The 16703-nt window shown below is 47.1% G+C and overlaps 1 protein-coding gene across 1 annotated transcript; it reads right to left on the bottom strand.

The window, feature by feature from the left end:
• Positions 1-2282: 2282 nt before the first annotated feature.
• On the bottom strand, positions 2283-12144 carry PRKRIP1 (PRKR interacting protein 1). The gene is made up of 6 exons (XM_034752834.1): positions 11980-12144; positions 10599-10677; positions 7728-7828; positions 6801-6886; positions 5301-5368; positions 2283-3013 (listed from the first exon to the last, which is right to left on the bottom strand). Exons 1-6 carry the CDS (start codon positions 12097-12099, stop codon positions 2898-2900), a joined length of 570 nt encoding a protein of 189 aa, XP_034608725.1. The 5' UTR covers positions 12100-12144; the 3' UTR covers positions 2283-2897.
• Between the last annotated feature and the right edge of the window lie 4559 nt (positions 12145-16703).

Here is a 16703-nt window from a genome sequence, read left to right as displayed (position 1 = left end):
ACACCAAACATGGCCTGAACTGGCGCACACATTCAGCCCTCCCAGAGACTGCCAGCGAGGGACACATTTCACCTTCAGTGGTGCAACATCAGTCCTTTGATGAGTTTCTCATACAAGCTTAATGTTCTTGGAAGGAGATGTGTGTGTGTACACAATTCGCTATAGGTTGTTAGGGAGTCATAAGGCGACAGAACCAGGCAGCATAGCTTGAATGCAGTTGGACCCTAATGTAGTGGGATAGACAAGTCCATCTTCACCATTCAGACAAGAGTCCTCCGGTGACACACATGCCTTTTATTAATGAAAAACCCCATTCATTTCATTCAGTCCAGCAACCTGACAGCTCAGAAGAGAAGCAATGCCTCAGGGTATAGTTTATCCATGAGACTCATGCTCCTCCCCTCCCTTTCCCCACATACAGGCTGGGAAACAATCTATGTTTTACCTGTCACCTACAAATCATCCTAGTGTGGAAAGTCTGCCCACCCTCCTGCCTGCCTGGAGCAAGCAGAGGGCACAGCCCTTCTAACTCACGTCTGTACCAAGATCCCTGGGGAAACGCCACTGATCACAGCGTGTTGTTCACACGTAGCGTACCTCCTTCCAGCACACTAAACGCCTCAACAACTACGTGGGTGAAAGCAATCCCTACGCTCTCGCGTGAGCTCACAGGAAAAGGAAAAAAGATACACCCTGTCACCTGTGGGTGAAAAATCTTTCAGTCCTCATCCACAAAGGAAATCTGCACAATACCGTAAAAGGACGAGCCTGGGAATTTAAATAACTTTGCTAGACACTAAAAATCATGGACGGAATAGGGACACTGGAATTGTGGCTCACTACAACAGCCACTCTGCCCCACTCCCAGCTGCCTTTCTTTTCCCCTTCTCCCACGTGACAGGTGTTGACAGGCCACTTCACCTTGAAATATACATTAACCACTCATGCTAAACAAGCTGTTCCACCTTGTATTTAGCTGGGACATGGAGTACATTTCCCAGACCTGAAGAAGAGCTCTGTGTAAGCTCAAAAGCTTGTCTCTCTCACCAACAGAAGTTAGCCCAATAAAAAATATTACCTCACCCACCTTGTCTCACTGATCATGGAATCATTCAGTCTCTTCAATCCTACTCCCCGCATTGGGAGTGGGCTAGAGACAGCATACAAAGCAAAAAAGGGCATTACAGCACTATCTTCTGCAGCGATGAGCTCCCAAGAGAGCACAATGCAGCTTTCCACCACTGAAGGAGAGGTTACCTTGCCACAGGCCATTAAGGAAAGGGATCTAGTCCTCAAGAACTGGAAAAAACCTCAGTGGAAGCGACAAAGTCTGTTTCCCTGTTATGCAGATAACTTTACAGAGAAACATAACATTAACTTGCTCAAACACCACAACTGGTTTCAGGCAGCAACATCAGATGCAGTGGGCTGATCTAATAGTCTCCCTTTCTTTTAAGGTTATTTTACATAACTTAGCATCAGCAAAGGCTTTTTGGACTAAAAGCATTCAAAAAAATGACCAGCACTTCCAAGTTAAAAAGAAACAAAAGTTGTTTTCTTCAATTCAAGCTGCAGACAATGGACACAATAATGGGTTTGGGGTTTAGTTTTCAGCGCAGATGGAAGGTGCTAGATTGACAGCTCCTGAAACCTAAAGTCCTCGCTCCACAAAACGGGCACACTTCAAGCAGTGGCAGGGCAAGGTGCCCTGCTAGTGTGCGTCAACCCTGAGGCTGCACTGTGCTGGGGCTTTTTGCAGAGACCGCCCCTAAGACAGTCTTTAAGAGAAGGATGCGTGTCCCAGGACCGCAAAACATTTAACACAGCAACACAAGGTTCAAAGCATGATAGAAAGAGAGGCTGCTATCCCTTAAGAGATGACTGGCTCTGTGGTGTTTACAGACCTACTTTCTTTTGGAAAAATTAGAAGAAAAAGTTCCTCCTATCAGAAAATTAAAGGCACAGTATACACAGCAGCTCTCTACAGTCTCAAATCTGTTATCTCCATGTTAAGCGTCAATATCACTACTGATCTCTTCATCCCCTTAATCCAAACATGGCTGGGATGGTACAGCATTGCCATATAGTGTTAAGTATTTCTCCTTTACTGTAACTCTAGATTTCCTGGAATTTCACACGCTTCTCTCCCCCCCTCACCTCCCATGAAACAAAGTATCATGTTCTTTAAAAACTCCTCAGTCTAGCTTTAAAATCAGCAAGCAAGACGTTCTTGTTTTAGTTAAATCACATTCAAATAAGAGCAGACAGGAAATCAGACATTCCCTTTTTATTAATAGAAAAATTTAAAAGAAAGTAATAGGGCACATCTGAGCAATAAAAAAAAGTGTTTCTCTGTTTAAATACCTATCACACCCGTCTAGCAACAGAAACCGACTTATTCGGGTTAGAGGCGGGCCCAATACAAAACCCCAAATTGAAAACACTCACAGTGTGGGGAAGTCTGGGCCCAGACCAATCTTTACTTCAGGCTAAATTCTGCCCTCAGTCATACATCCCATTCCTATTGAGTTCAATGAATGTTGTGTACACAGCCTTCAGGGTAGAATCTGCCCTAAATGTTGATGGATATGTTTTAGATCTCAGCCAGAAAACACTTTGGGCCATGCTAGAAAGAACTCTAGGGTAACGCAGGCTTGTGGCTGTCTCGTTAGAGCAACCTTATAGCAGACTGCACAGCAGTTATACAAGCAGTTATGAAAATATTCTTATTTGGCAGCCTTCTACCAAAAGCCTTTGGGACTCAGATGTGAAGGTCACACCTCCACTGTCAAGCAGGTACAACATATGCTAATGGGTTCTGCCCAGCTGAAATGAAAGCTTCTGTGTTCCTGAACATAAAGTAATGAACGTTGTTTCCAGCTGCCACTGCATTATCATCATCTTCTCATCACAAAGCTGGGCTCTTCTGTATCCTCCTCCTTCTCCTCTTCCTCCTCCTTGGTATCCTCATCTTCTTCCTCACTGGTCTGTTGCTCTTGAGATTGGTCAGACTCTAATGGGGTAAAGAGAACGTGTTGATTACCTGTAACAAGGCGTGCACGCCAATGTATTAAACAGCAGGTTAACCTCAGAAATTAGAAGAGAAAAAGCTTATTAGGTTACCCACCTTGTCCAATCCTAAAGGGTCACTGCAAGATTGCTCTCTACCATGTATTTACCAACATTTTGTCCAGTTAAATTTTAAAGGCCCCATGTGACAGGCTTCCAAATAAAATGGACACACCAGAAAAATCACACCTTCAGGAATACTCCCTCACTGCATCTTTTTAATTGTATCCCATTGCTCCTAGTTATTACTAGCACTCCATGTACCATTAGGTAATGCCTGTTCAAGATCACAGCTATTTTATACCTAGACTGGGATCTGCAACAGATTGACAGGTTTGGCCTTGCTTAGGAGTATGCCGAGCTCTTTGGGGTATGTGTTGCAAACCAGGTTCATGAAAAGCATCTCAGGTTTCAATCTGTTGGAAAAGGACCAGACCTGGGACCATTTATCAGAACCCCAATGATGACCTTTGGTTGGATACAATGGGACCCTTGATCCAAAATCCCTCCGCCAGCTCCTGCATCTGAATTTAGTTTGGGACACAACAGTACTCATCCCAAGTGCCAAGCCTTGCCCACAGCATTTATTTTTTAGTAGTTTGATGCCACCAACTGGTGAAGCTGTGTAATGTCGCTTGATATTAGGCACCACACTTTATTGGAGAAAAGAAAAGAAAAAAAAGCGAAGGCGACAGGAATTGGATTCACAGTCCTGGAGACTGATGTCCTATTTATTCAGAGAACAAGCTTCCATACCCAATCCAACCAATAAACTTCCACCTTGCTTTGGAAGGGCTCTCTCTAGAAGACAGAGGGGAGCGTGATCTCTGTTGAGACTTCCAAGACATTTGCCAGTTACAGCCAACTGTGATGCTAGTTCAAACCAACAACCTAGTTGTGAAAGATTCCACATCACATCACAAGTCCCTGATGCAGCAATTCCATCCTCACCAGTACATAATTTTAGTTAAATATGACACTAGTCAAAATAAAGACTCTGCAATTTACGTTCCCCTCGAGATCAAGCTCCACAACAAACTAACGAACTGATAACAAGGGACCAAATCCACCTGTAGTGTCACTTCAGTGGAATTACGCCAAGGATTTAATAGGTCACAGGCTGGCAAATGTCAGGTTCAAATAGATGCGTGTTTTACAAGCAGAAATAGTCACACATCTAGCAAAACTGTCAGCATTGCTACAGCCCTCAAAGACTTCCTGTGGAATCATAATTCAATGCCACAAAGTGCAGTTATTCCTAAGAAAAGTGAGTTATAGTGCTCTCACTAGAGCAAGTGTTTGATTCTCAAATCAGTGATCTTGATTGTACTAAGATACCTGATTTTCCAGATTTAAACAGAACAGCTATAGAATTGTGGAGGTTTCTTTCTACATGTGGAACACGGATGGTACTGGAATAGATCACTCTTTTACATGCAGTACCCTAAGTCAGTTTCTGGCTGGCCACAGAGTATGTAGTTTTTTCCTCAGTGGGGTTCTAATTTTTCTGCCCTGTCCTCAGTGCGCAAGACTATTTTTATGTCATCTGATTCCTTCTTTAAAAATGCCTTTTGTAAAATGCTCTAATTCTGCAAGTTCTCAGTTTGACCAAGCCAAAATATTTGCAACAGCATCACCTTAGAAAAACACCAACGTTAGCTGCAGTTCAGGAGCAAACGGACCCAGTTTGTAGGTCAGCGATACTTGGAATGAAGGGTAACATTTTCAGAAGCACCTAAGGATATGTCTACATTGCAGCAGGGAGGCTGCTTCCCAGCCCGGACAGACAGACGTGCTAATTCTGCTCAAGCTAGCACGCTAAAAATAGCAGCGTGGACACTGCAGCATGGGCTAGCCACCCGAGTACACACCCGCTCAACCCTCTTGGTCCGTACTCTGGTGGTGAGTCTGCGCTGCTATCTCCACACTGCTACTGTGAGTGCACTAGCTGGAGCAGAGCTAGCGCGTTTGTCTGACCCTGCTGCTGCAGACATACCCCACGTGATTTACCAGCCTAGCTCCCATCCTAAGTGAATTCCAATGGGGCCTTTGAAAGTTGGACTGAAATTTCAAGTTTAACAGACTGGCTTGTCCTCAATCACACAGGTACAAACTGCAGGCTCAGAGAGTGTGGGTGTGTAGGGGGGAGAGGAGGAAGAGAATCAGCTATTGCCCTTGTATTGGAAAGCAGAACTGAGCCCTGAAAAAGGGGGAAATTTTATTCCACTGACCTTCTTGCTGCTTCTTTTGCTCAAGTTTACTTTTCTTAGCCAGCAGTTTCTTCTCTTTTAACTTCTGTCTGTAAAACAAGAAAACACACTTGTAACAGTGAAAATTCCAGCATGTCCATTTTTTTGTACATTTTAATGTGTTAGACAAAATGCTGCTGTCAGATTTGAAGCTTGGACCTTAAAAGCCAAGTTCAGGTCAAATCTGGCCTCACATTTCCATTTAGTGAGAGCGAAGTTTGACGAAACAAGACCAAGAGAAGTGTCCCCAAGTTGTTTTTATTCCAACTTTCTATTTTAGCCATTTCCCTGGGGGACTTGCAACCCAAGTGCTAGTACAGGAGAACCTGAAAATGGAACAGACACGAAACAAAAATGAATGTGACTCATCTATTTTCATTATCCAAGGTAAAAAGCCCCAAAAGCAAACAGAATGGCGAAGTCAGTTTGTTAAAGCTGAACATTAAAAAGAAAAAGGAAGGCATTATCAATAACAATTTTTATATACAAGTTTTTAACTTGAAATCATCTCTCTAACTATACTGACCTATTACAAACATCTCCCCGCAGCGTGCTTCAGCTCTAACTTAAAGGCAGCACCTCTAGGCGTAGGAGGGAATTTCAGTCTCCAGGGCTCATTCTCTCCTTGGCCCTTATGTCAAGAATGCTAACAAGGGACCAGTAACAGTCAAGGGTGACAAGGCTGTTTGTGATGTGGATATTTGTTCACAGATACATTAACTGAGACCAGCAACTAATTTCACAGACCTTTCAACAGCTGGTAGCACCTTTCAGTCACTAAAACCCTGAACACTGACCTCCAGTGGTGGTGAATGGAAGCTGCAGGGGTTCAACACCTGAAAATTCAATCCTCTAGGTGTTTTAAAAAGACACGGTACTAAACAAAGATTGCAGACTTCACATGCCTCCATCATTCCAATAAATTCCTGTTAACAAGCGTACTCCAGGAATTGTATCCGTGTCAATCCCATATATGCTGATGGATGGCAGTCATTTATGTGGTTTTAAACATTTCACATTAATCAGTGGTTCCATATATTTGGTATATTTTCAGAGCTGAATTCATTACTGGTATAAGAGAGCACACACAGTACTGTTGACTTAAATAGTCAACTTAAGTAGTAAATCTGATCTGCAGTCTTTTTGAGCGTCCACATAAAACAATGAGCTGAATAAATCCTGTTGATTTACACAGAACACTGATCTACAACGTCATCCGCTTTTGTTCTGCAGGCTCATACCCCTGCAAATTCCCAAGATGCACAGTCATTTTCTGAACTTAAAGTTCTTGGCTCCAAGTGCTACAGACACTCAAGAAACTTTTAACGGGGACACTTTTGAAACTGATCTCTGTAGCCAGACATCTGAGCTGAAAGATCTGGAGAGTGGAAGACAGCATTTAGCCATAGTACGTAGCTACAGGCAGGACACAAAGCATTTAGAGTTTCTGTGTTCAGTCCCCCGGGAACAATTTGCTCTCACCGCTTCCTTCTGCGTTTCGCTGTCTGCTCCTCTGCAATTATCTTATTCTTCTCCAGTTTCTTCTGGTATTCCTCATCCAGTTTTTGCTGTAATTGATCATATGACATTTTGGTTACAATCTAAACAAAATGTGATTATATAAATTGTATCTCGATGTTGGGAGAAGTCTCTTAGCACACACACTGGGAAGATTTGCCAGCAGGTTTGGTGTGCGTGCCTGTTTATATTAAAATGTGTGTATTGATAAGAAAAATGTTCTATGTAAAATTTAACAGCCAAATTCCAAGATCCTTAACTGAGAGGGGAGGGGGAAAGAGTGAGGTCTCAATCAACATCAATTGCAGCAAGAACCTGAGGATTTGGTCCTAAAAAATTATATAGCAAAAGAGGGAATAACATGGAAGACATCAGCAGCAACATACGAATCAAGTGGCTTTGAAAGATGTGCTGAGGGACAAAGATCCATGGGAGAGCAGTGTTGACGTATCCCTGGTCCAGGACTTGAGAGCAAGTCCAGGAGAGTGCAATTTTTGATTCCTCACTTTACAGAAGTACTTGTTTTGATGCTGTCTTTGTAAGCTGAGGGCTGTTAGTCAAGGAAGCATAACCAACGCTGCTCACTTTTTTGGCTGGGAAGAATCTACTCATGTTTCTATTGATTTTTAAAGCATTTTTAAGTCGTATTTGGGAACGGGGGCATAAGCACTCTGGCTTAGTCCACCTCCAGCAGGGTCACGCACTACAGAAAGGGGATGGCACGGTCTGATGCAAAGAGCCAGATGTGTTAACACTGGTTTTCCAGGGCACATATCCCATATTAGGAAAAACAGCCAGCTTGAAGTTCATCTGATTTCAGACACTCTTAGAAAAACAGTGCAATGAACATTGAGTAATCGGACAATTGACTGCAATAAGGGGCCCGCTTACCTTCTCAGCCATGGCATCCATGAAATCCTGCCTCTGGTACTCTCGCCGACGAAGATGTCGGTACACATGGAACTCTCCACTGCCGGCTCCAGCACTAGAACCTGCCAACGGCACAGGGATCATTAGATAGTCTGCTACTCTTAGTACTGTCTGTGACGTTTCACTCCATATTCTTTATGAAAATATACTTGTATGAATATGACATAACTCATGTACTTTATGCAAGATGGGTCTTGTAAGATATCATTGGAAAGGTTATAATTTACTGAATGTGATTATCCAATGTGTATGCCTGTATCATTTCTGTACCTGAAGTTAGGAAGAGTGACTGTGTATCTGTATTTCAACTATGCTACTTTGGGTGACACCCACTGCTAACACTTTAGGTACAACAATGGAAAAGCCAGACAGTGTGAATGGCCCATCAGCGAGGACAATGGACTGTGAAAAGGCTTGGCCTTCCCGCAGACTACTCCATACTGCCACTGACTCATGGACGCTGTGATACTACAGAGTCAGGTGATCTTGTCACCCGATACTTCACTTGCACCACAGCTCAGAGAGCCGAGAAGCGGACTTCTTGTAACTTTCCACTGGAAGGGAAGGGGGGGGAGGAAGGGGTCAAATTTTGGTTACAAAGGATTCGCACCTTATGTAAATCCTATTTAAGGGTGGGGAGAAAGGCAAACATGGCTCCTCCTCTCCATGGTGTGTCTGCCCAAGAAGAAAGATTGCTAAAGCCACCTGAAGGGAAGGCTGGGGGGAGGGGGGGGTCCAGATTGAGACAGGGGTCCACTCTGAAATGGAATATAACTGGAACTCTGAACCATAGAAACTTTGCAACCTGCCTAAAATCACATTTAGGGTGAGAATTTACATTTTGTAACCTATTTCTTAAGTTTATTGAGCTTAGCTTGCATACTTTGGTTTATTGGTTCAGTAATCTGCTTTGTTCGATCTGTTTTCTCTTATATTCACTTAAAATTCACCTTTTGTAGTGAATAAACTTATTTCTTGTTTATAATATAATCCAATTTATGTAATTTCTAACGGGGGGGGGGAGTTGTGCATATCTCCCTCCACACTGAGGGAGGGGGCGAATTTCATAAAACCTTCAGGTTTGTGCTCCTTAAAGGGAGTGGGCACCAGAGTGTTGGGGCGAGCCCCTAAGGCTGAATCTTTCCAGAGCGGATCTGTCTCTGTGCAGCTGGGTGTGTCCCTGCCTGTGTGCTTGACTGGAAGATGCTTGTGAGCCTAGCCCAGCAAGGCCAGGTAAAGGGGACCCAGGCTGGCAGAATAGGCTAACTCAGTGGCACCCCAGCACATCAGGGGACACCCCAAAGGGCCCAAACCGGTCACACTGTATACATAGCACCTCCTAAGGGAAGGTCAGAGTAAGATTTACCTAAACTCTGCCCCTTTAAACACTGACGTCTGCTGAGGAGATCAAAGGGAATGGCCCAGGGTGCGGAAGCAGAGTCTGGTGTGCTCTGAAAGGACTCAGCAGCCCTGGGGCATGTGTCCGGAGACTGAGTTTAACAAAACTCCAGTTTTAAAAATGTCCCTGGTCTAAGATGCTCCCAAACAGATGCCTATGGGATTAGGGTGACCAGACAGCAAGCATGAAAAATTGGGACGGGGGTGGGGGTTAATAGGCACCTATAGAAGACAAAGCACCAAATATCAGGACTGTCCCTATAAAATTGGGACATCTGGTCACCCTATATGGGATACAACTGACTGAGGGACTGTAGGAAGTAAAGACCATCACAAGTTGGTAACAGCATATTTTTATCATCGATTTTTATCCAGCCCAGGTCAACAGGGTTTGAAAGCCAGAGCGAGCTATGAGACCCCAGTGGCTCCGTCCAGCTTCTGTTGGTCAGCAGTCCACATCACAAAACCATCACCACCGTCAGTTCATTGACTAGACCTCTTGCCATCAGTCTCAGCTGAGTCTCTAAGAACTGAACAGGCCATGGAGACTCAACTCATCCCCCATCCTGGTTCAAGTAACGGTAGGTTGACTGGGCAGTGTGGTACATCTTGTCCTGCTATGCACCCACAGACCAGTCCCTCCCACCTGCCCCCCTTTCCACATGCATCGCTAAGTTTTATACAAAGTCAGGGAGGGAGAGCAAATACAGTGGTAATGAAACCTTTGTAGTCTATTCACAACACATCCTTTTAAGGCAATAATGGTATTATAGATATAATTGGTTTCCCCCTGCCCTTTTGTAAAGTGATCCTTGGAGTTCCCTCTTTCTGGTGTCAACCTGCACCCAGACTCTCACTGGGGCTTCACCTGCAGGATCTGTCCCTTCCCTTTGATTGCTAAACCACCTCTTTAAGGCCCCATTTCAGCAAAGTACTTAACAGAGACACGGTCCCAAACCAAAGGATGGTCTTCAAGGCTCAAGTCTAAGTATCAAGAGATCCAGGTTGATCCTGGCTCAGATGTTCATTATGTGCCTCAGTTTCCCACCTTCTGAGAGATGGGGATAATACACTCACAGAAGGGGCGGTGAAGTCTGAATTAACATCTGCAAAGCACTTTGAGATCCTAGAGGAGGACAGAGTTACTACTTACTATCAATACAGCAGCACCTTGCCTTGACCCACACAGTCAGAAGTGCAGACGACAGTTTTGGGGAGGCTTAGGTGCTGTTCACATTACACTCTGAAAATAAACAGCCCAACGTAGACTAATAAAAGGACAACTTGGAAAAATGCTACCAAAAGCCCATTCCTGGCTGCTTTTCTTAACAAAGGTGGACAGGAGAAGAGCTCTCTCCCCCGTCTTTATTGCACATTCATCTAGGATTAGGCCATTTGATCTATAGTTATTTGAAGAATAGTGATTGCCCTTACCCATAACATCTCTCACAAATTCCGGGGGAGGGCGTGGTGCCCATTCATTTAGTTTTTCAGGAATTGGAACAGTCTTATCCTACAACAAGAAACAAGCCAACCATCAATATCTCCTCTGGGCAGAGAGCGAAGGTTTAATGCATTATCGAAAGTTGATATACGCACACTGGTGGAATCTCTCCATGTCAGCACAGATCTTAGTGGAAATAGAATTGTGCTAGCTCCTTTCCCCCAGCAGAAAAATTGGGGATCAGTGGCCCCAGGGGACAGGAGTCAGGGTACATCCCCAGAATGGGAACTGGAGGTCAGTGCCAGCCATCCCTCCCCACACATACTGAATTTGGGATTTCCTCCTGGGATACAGAATGGAGGGTTACGGTGTCTACCCAACACAGGGGATGGGGGAACCAATCCCTCCAAGGGGGAGGAATCAGGATGCCCCAAGCACAGAGGTATAAGGGATCAGTCTGCCAGGGAGAAGGGATCAAGGTGCCCCCAGCGAAGGGGTATATGGGAACAGTCTGGGAGGGAGCACGTGGGGGGTTGGTTCAGGCCCCCAGCATAAGGAGGGATGTCAGTCCCGCAGGGGACCCAGTCCCAGGGAGGTCAATTTGGGCCCCCAAAACAGGGAGCAAGTTCAGTTTGGGGAAAAGGGTTGGGGTACCCCTGGGCAGCAAGGGGGGATCAGTTCCCAGAGGGGGGATCAGGGTGCCCCCGGAACGGAGATGGTGGGGACAGTACCAAGTGGAACCAGTCCTGGGAGAGAGGGGTGTGGTCCAAGCCCCCAGCAGAGGGGTGTGGATCAGTGAGGGAAGGGGAGTTTGGTTCAGCTGGTGGGGGTTGTGATGCTCCAGGGCAGCAAGGGGTGGTTCAGGCCCCCAGCATAAGGAGGGATGTCAGTCCCGCAGGGGACCCAGTCCCAGGGAGGTCAATTTGGGCCCCCAAAACAGNGGGGGGGGGGGGGGGGGGGGGGGGGGGGGGGGGGGGGGGAGAGAATCAAGGTGCCCCAGGATGGAGATGGTGGGGACGGTACAAGTGGGACCAGTCCTGGGAGAGAGGGGTGTGGTCCAAGCCCCCAGCAGAGGGGTGTGGATCAGTGAGGGAAGGGGAGTTTGGTTCAGCTGGTGGGGGTTGTGATGCCCCAGGGCAGGAAGGGGGATCAGTCCCGCGGGGGCCGGGGGGGTTTGACGTGCCCCTGGGTAGAGCTGGAGAACAGTCGGAGGGGGGCCGGTCCCGGTCGCTCGGCGCGGTGGGTCAGTCCGGGGCTCGGGGGGACCGGGGAGGATCAATCGGGGGCTGGTCCCGGGGGCTCGGGGCGGCGGGTCTATCCGGGGACCGGGGGATCAGTCGGGGGCCGGGCCGGGGGCTCGGCGCTGCTCACCGGGTTCTTCATGAGCCGCTCCAGCCGCAGCCGCTGCTCCTCGGCCGCGCTCCGGGGGATGACCAGCGGCTGCGGCTCCTTTCGGGGCCGGGGCGGCCGCGGGGCCGAGGGCGCCGCCATCTCCGGCCTCTGCCGGCAGCGCCTGGGCTCGCCCGGCCCCTGCTGATGACGTCCTGGCGGCGACGGGCCGCCGCTCATTAGCATACATGAATATTCACCAGGTCAGGCGGATTACTAATAAGTTCTATGCATATTCATGAGAACGTCAATATTCATAGCCAGGCGCTGATCAAGGAGCGTGTCTGCGCCAGACCGTGTTATTGTAGGGTCGCCTGGAAGCTCTGGCTCCTTATTGAAGCAGCATCCCGTGCTAGCACCGGGCTGGTTTGTTATTGTAAAGTATCAGGGGGTAGCCGTGTTAGTCTGTATCTACAAAAACAACAAAGAGTCTGGTGGCACCTTAAAGACTAACAGATTTATTGGGGCATAAGCTTTCGTGAGTAAAAACCTCACTTCTTCGGATGCATAGAGTGAAAGTTACAGATGCAGGCATTATATACTGACACATGGAGAGCAGGGAGTTACTTCACAAGTGGAGAATCAGTGTTGGTTCGCCACTTGTGAAGTAACTCCCTGCTCTCCATGTGTCAGTATATAATGCCTGCATCTGTAGCTTTCACTCTATGCATCCGAAGAAGTGAGGTTTTTACTCACGAAAGCTTATGCCCCAATAAATCTGTTAGTCTTTAAGGTGCCACCAGACTCTTTGTTGTTTTTGTTATTGTAGGGCCACTTGCGCAACCGGTCTGTTATTGTCAGGTTGCTGGTTAGGACTGAGCCTGACACCCTGGTTTGTTAGTGCAGGGGCTGGAGGTGCCCACGGCGCCACAGCAGGGGGATCACAGCGGATCCAGCCCCACCCTTCCTGGCTGCTTCTCCCCCCGGCGGCCGGCCCCTGAGGTTAGTCACACCATGGGGCCATTCCACCTCTGTGGCCTGCTCCCCTGGCACACCAGGACATGGTGAAGGTGAGCCAAGCCCCGGCTGATGGGCGTTTCAGGGAGGCTGTAGGCCTGCTCCCAAAACGTGGGGTGGTCCTCACACAATCCGTGTAGGGGGCCTGGGCTCTACCTAAACACTAGGTTGACCAAGCGAACTTTCAGTGCAGTGGGGTGGATTTACTGCAGCCACAGCAAAACCCCTTCCATGGCTGTAGTGTTTACACTCCAGTGCTACAGCACGGTAGCATTGACAGTGTAGACACAACCCCTACGCAATACCCAGGCAGGAACACACCTAATACCGGCGCTGATCCATTCTCATAGACCCAGCACCAGCCGTGTTAGAGCAGGGCATCCATCCAGGGACATTCATGCCACTCACACACCCCTTTAAGCCATGCCTGGACCCCCAACGGTTCAGCTGGCTCAGAGCCAGTCTAGCCAAGGTGGTAAAACAACACAATTGTTTAACTGCTGGGGCCCTGTGTAGAGCATAGTTCTCACCCTTGCTATCCCTAATACAACCTCCTCTGTATTGGCAAGGGCAGAAAATGGCAGTAGACACAGCTGAAGAAAGTAAAGAAATACACACATCATGTAAAGTACATGAAGGTCTACAGCTGCAAAATGCTTAGCATTATTATTAGAGCTCTAGGGTATTTTTTCTCTTTGCTGAGGTATTACAAAGCACTGGAGGTTTAATACTGATGATCACCAGTCATACAACACCCTTCACATCCAAAGCACCTTCCAGATATTATCTCGTTAACCCTCTACAGGGTAAATAGAATTACACCGCTCTAAGGCACAGAACGTTTACGTGACATGCCCAACCCTACAACAGGATATGGGGCAGAGCTGGGATTACAAATTAGTTGTTCCCAAGTCCTGGTCCTGAGTTCTAGCCACTAGATTGACCCTTCTCCCTCTCTTGCTTTCAAAGCTGGGTTTGTTTGGTTGTTTTATTGTAGCCCAAACAGAGCAACCTTCTACTCTCCTCAAGCAGCAATGCTGAGCTGAGGTTTGTCCCCAGAGTCCTGCAAGACGTGCCAGAGAGAGGTGGCCTCAGTTTGCATAGTAGGTCACATTCTGGCTGTGTTTTGTGGCTGCTTGCGATTGTGCACACCCGCTTTGCAGAGGCGCCAGACTGGAATTCAGTGCGTTTTGCACCAGCATGCCCGCCCGTGCCAAATTTCTACCTCGGTGACAATGTAAGCGAGACCGTACTTCCTAGCACCTCCCTGTGTTGCTGCTTGTGCCATCTGTTCCTGTCACTTCAGTAATTAACTAGCGCTCCACGCGACACCTCACAGGCTTTTGTGCACAGACAGTGATAGATGACGGTGGCTTGAGGGGAGCTGCTTCCAACAACATAGGCAATCTATATGGGAAAGAAGGCATTGAGGTAGCTCCCAGTCCCTGCCTGTGAGCCTGCACCATGCACATCCCCTTTCACAGCCTTTGACGGCACAAGGCTTGTACCAAGAGGGAGATTGTAAACCTGAGCGACATTTAGCCATTGCAACAGCTGGAAATCAAGAGCCGGGAGTCAACGTAGAGCCCAGCTGGGACACAAGCTTCATATGCAAGCCAAATTTCTTGTCAGACAGCTGTGTGCTACAGAAATGGCATGACATTCACTCAGGCTGTGTGCATGCCAAAATTAGCTACTAAAGGTCAGGTGCAGTGGAAGACGGGAATATGCCTTTTTATATTTTACACCAAGATTGGCAGAAGCTGGATCCAGATCTCAGATGGCCTAAAAGTGCAAGGGATGTGCAGGGGGAGAGCTTTGGGTCAGCGCTATACATTTAAGGACTGTTCACAAAATCTGGAACCCGCCCAAAAAAGACAGAGGATGTGAAGCTGGCTTTCTGGTTCAGCCCCCCCCTCTGTGTTTACATAAGGCTCCGTTTTAGCTCCTCTGATTCTGATCTAGAAATCACACTGGTTTATGCATCGTGTTGGTCTTACAAAACTGATTTTAAAAAGAACAATGTGAATTTATCAGAGGGGTAGCTGTGTTAGTCTGAATCTGTAAAAAGCAACAGAGGGTCACCTTTGAGACTAACCAATACTCCCACTACTTCTGTTAGTCTCAAAGGTGCCACAGGACCCTCTGTTGCTTTTTAGTGTGAATTTAGTGCTGGCAGAGTTCCCAAACGGCTGACAACACCAGAGCTTGAAGTCTGGACAGCCACAGTCCAGGCGGGAGCAAGATAACCTGCCCCCAGCCCAGCACGTTCCTCAGGCAGTCCTGTCTCCACGGCTCGTTCAGCCCTTGGGCCTTCTGCTAAAACGGCCAGAAAACAGGCCAGTTAGTGCCAGTTGGGATGGTGGTTCCCGTGATGTGGAGACCTGTTCAGCTTCCAGTGGACAGAAACCAGCTCATTTCCCACCAGCCATGGAATAGCCCTTGGTCCGTTTCCAGTCACAAGCAGCCTGGAGATGAAAAGTGTCATTACTAATCCACTGACACCCAGCCAGTCCCTCTGCATCGCTTAATACCTAGATGCTCATCGGCCGGTCTGATTGCCCTACGATGCCCTGTTTCTTCATCACTGCAGCTGCCCCCTCTACAAAGCTGTAATTCCAAGATAAACATTTCAATATTGGGAACTACTGCCTGGCTGTCAGGTCACGGTTCTGGGGGCGCTATCCCCTAATGAAGGAATGTCAACTGGGAGTGTAGAAATAGCTACAAACATGGACCTGGCTAGCTTGTTTGTGTAGATAGTCCAAACTATGGTTTCCCACCTGTAACAAGGTACGACCACATAAAATCACAGCCACTTCGCTGGTCATCTAAAGGAGCCCATACATGCAGTATGTGGAAAGAGCAGTGAGCACGGTGTGCCCTCAAACCACACGTCCCTAGGAAATTGCCCTGAGCCAACAGTGCAGTTGGTACTTGCTTGTTATTTTGAAGATACTCACTGGAGGCAAGACAATTGTCAGGGTTGTGCAAAAATAGCAACTATTCCTTTGTGAAATTTAAAAAATCCCCATATAATGACTCACAGTTTTGTGGTGGGGCCTTGATCAATTCCAAAATTGTGCTGACTGCAGCCTGGCAGGTTTTACATCAGAACAGGAAAACATTTGCATGTTTTAACAGGAAAAAAATAAAACAAGCCAACCCTGCTCTTGGTCTAAACAAATGTTTGCATTTCAAAATTCAGCATTTGGAGGTACTTTCTTGAAAACGGGAGCATTCTTGAAAGAAACTGAACTTATCGGTCTGACATGCTCCTGCATTTGGATGGGGCGGTGGGACAGAAATGTCCATTTTTGACATTTGAGCTTTGCAATATCTAAGTGAATGAAATGTGAAAAGCTTTGATCCTGAGGGGTCTCAGGTTCATTGTAAATCAGTCTCTGCCCTAAATCACACATGCTACAGCAGTTCCGATTCCATCCAGCCGAGGGCAGCGGGGCTCCTACAAATAAGCCAATACGCTACATTACGGCTGGCTTGTCTCTTACATGGTTTCTACTCCCAGATCTCTCTGTTCCTTACAAATGGACAGACGTGTCCTTCTCTTAGCTTCCCAGGAATCCTGTAAGAGGAGGACAGAACATTATTTTCCAGCACACCCCACAATTCCTTCGTCCCTGCTGCAGGAGGTTGCAGTTCACCAACACACCAGGCACGAATAATTTACTAATCCACAACAGCACACAATGTAATTGGCCCTGGGGCTTGCCTTAGGGATCAAGCAG

This window comes from Trachemys scripta, chromosome 18 (assembly GCF_013100865.1).
Source record: "Trachemys scripta elegans isolate TJP31775 chromosome 18, CAS_Tse_1.0, whole genome shotgun sequence".
Lineage (NCBI taxonomy): Eukaryota > Metazoa > Chordata > Testudines > Emydidae > Trachemys > Trachemys scripta.
The sequence above is the reverse complement of the archived record's forward strand: the minus strand, read 5'-3'. Positions and strand labels throughout refer to the sequence as shown.

What these genes read in the sequence shown, in the direction of transcription:
- PRKRIP1 (XM_034752834.1), bottom strand. Translation starts at nt 12,099, where the DNA reads ATGGCGGCGCCCTCGGCCCCGCGGCCGCCCCGGCCCCGAAAGGAGCCG. An exon ending in ATTTGTGAGAGATGTTATGG is followed by an intron (nt 7,829 to 10,598) that starts GTAAGGGCAATC and finishes TGCCGTTGGCAG; the next exon opens with GTTCTAGTGCTGGAGCCGGC. An exon ending in GCAAAAGAAGCAGCAAGAAG is followed by an intron (nt 3,014 to 5,300) that starts GTCAGTGGAATA and finishes TTACCCCATTAG; the next exon opens with AGTCTGACCAATCTCAAGAG.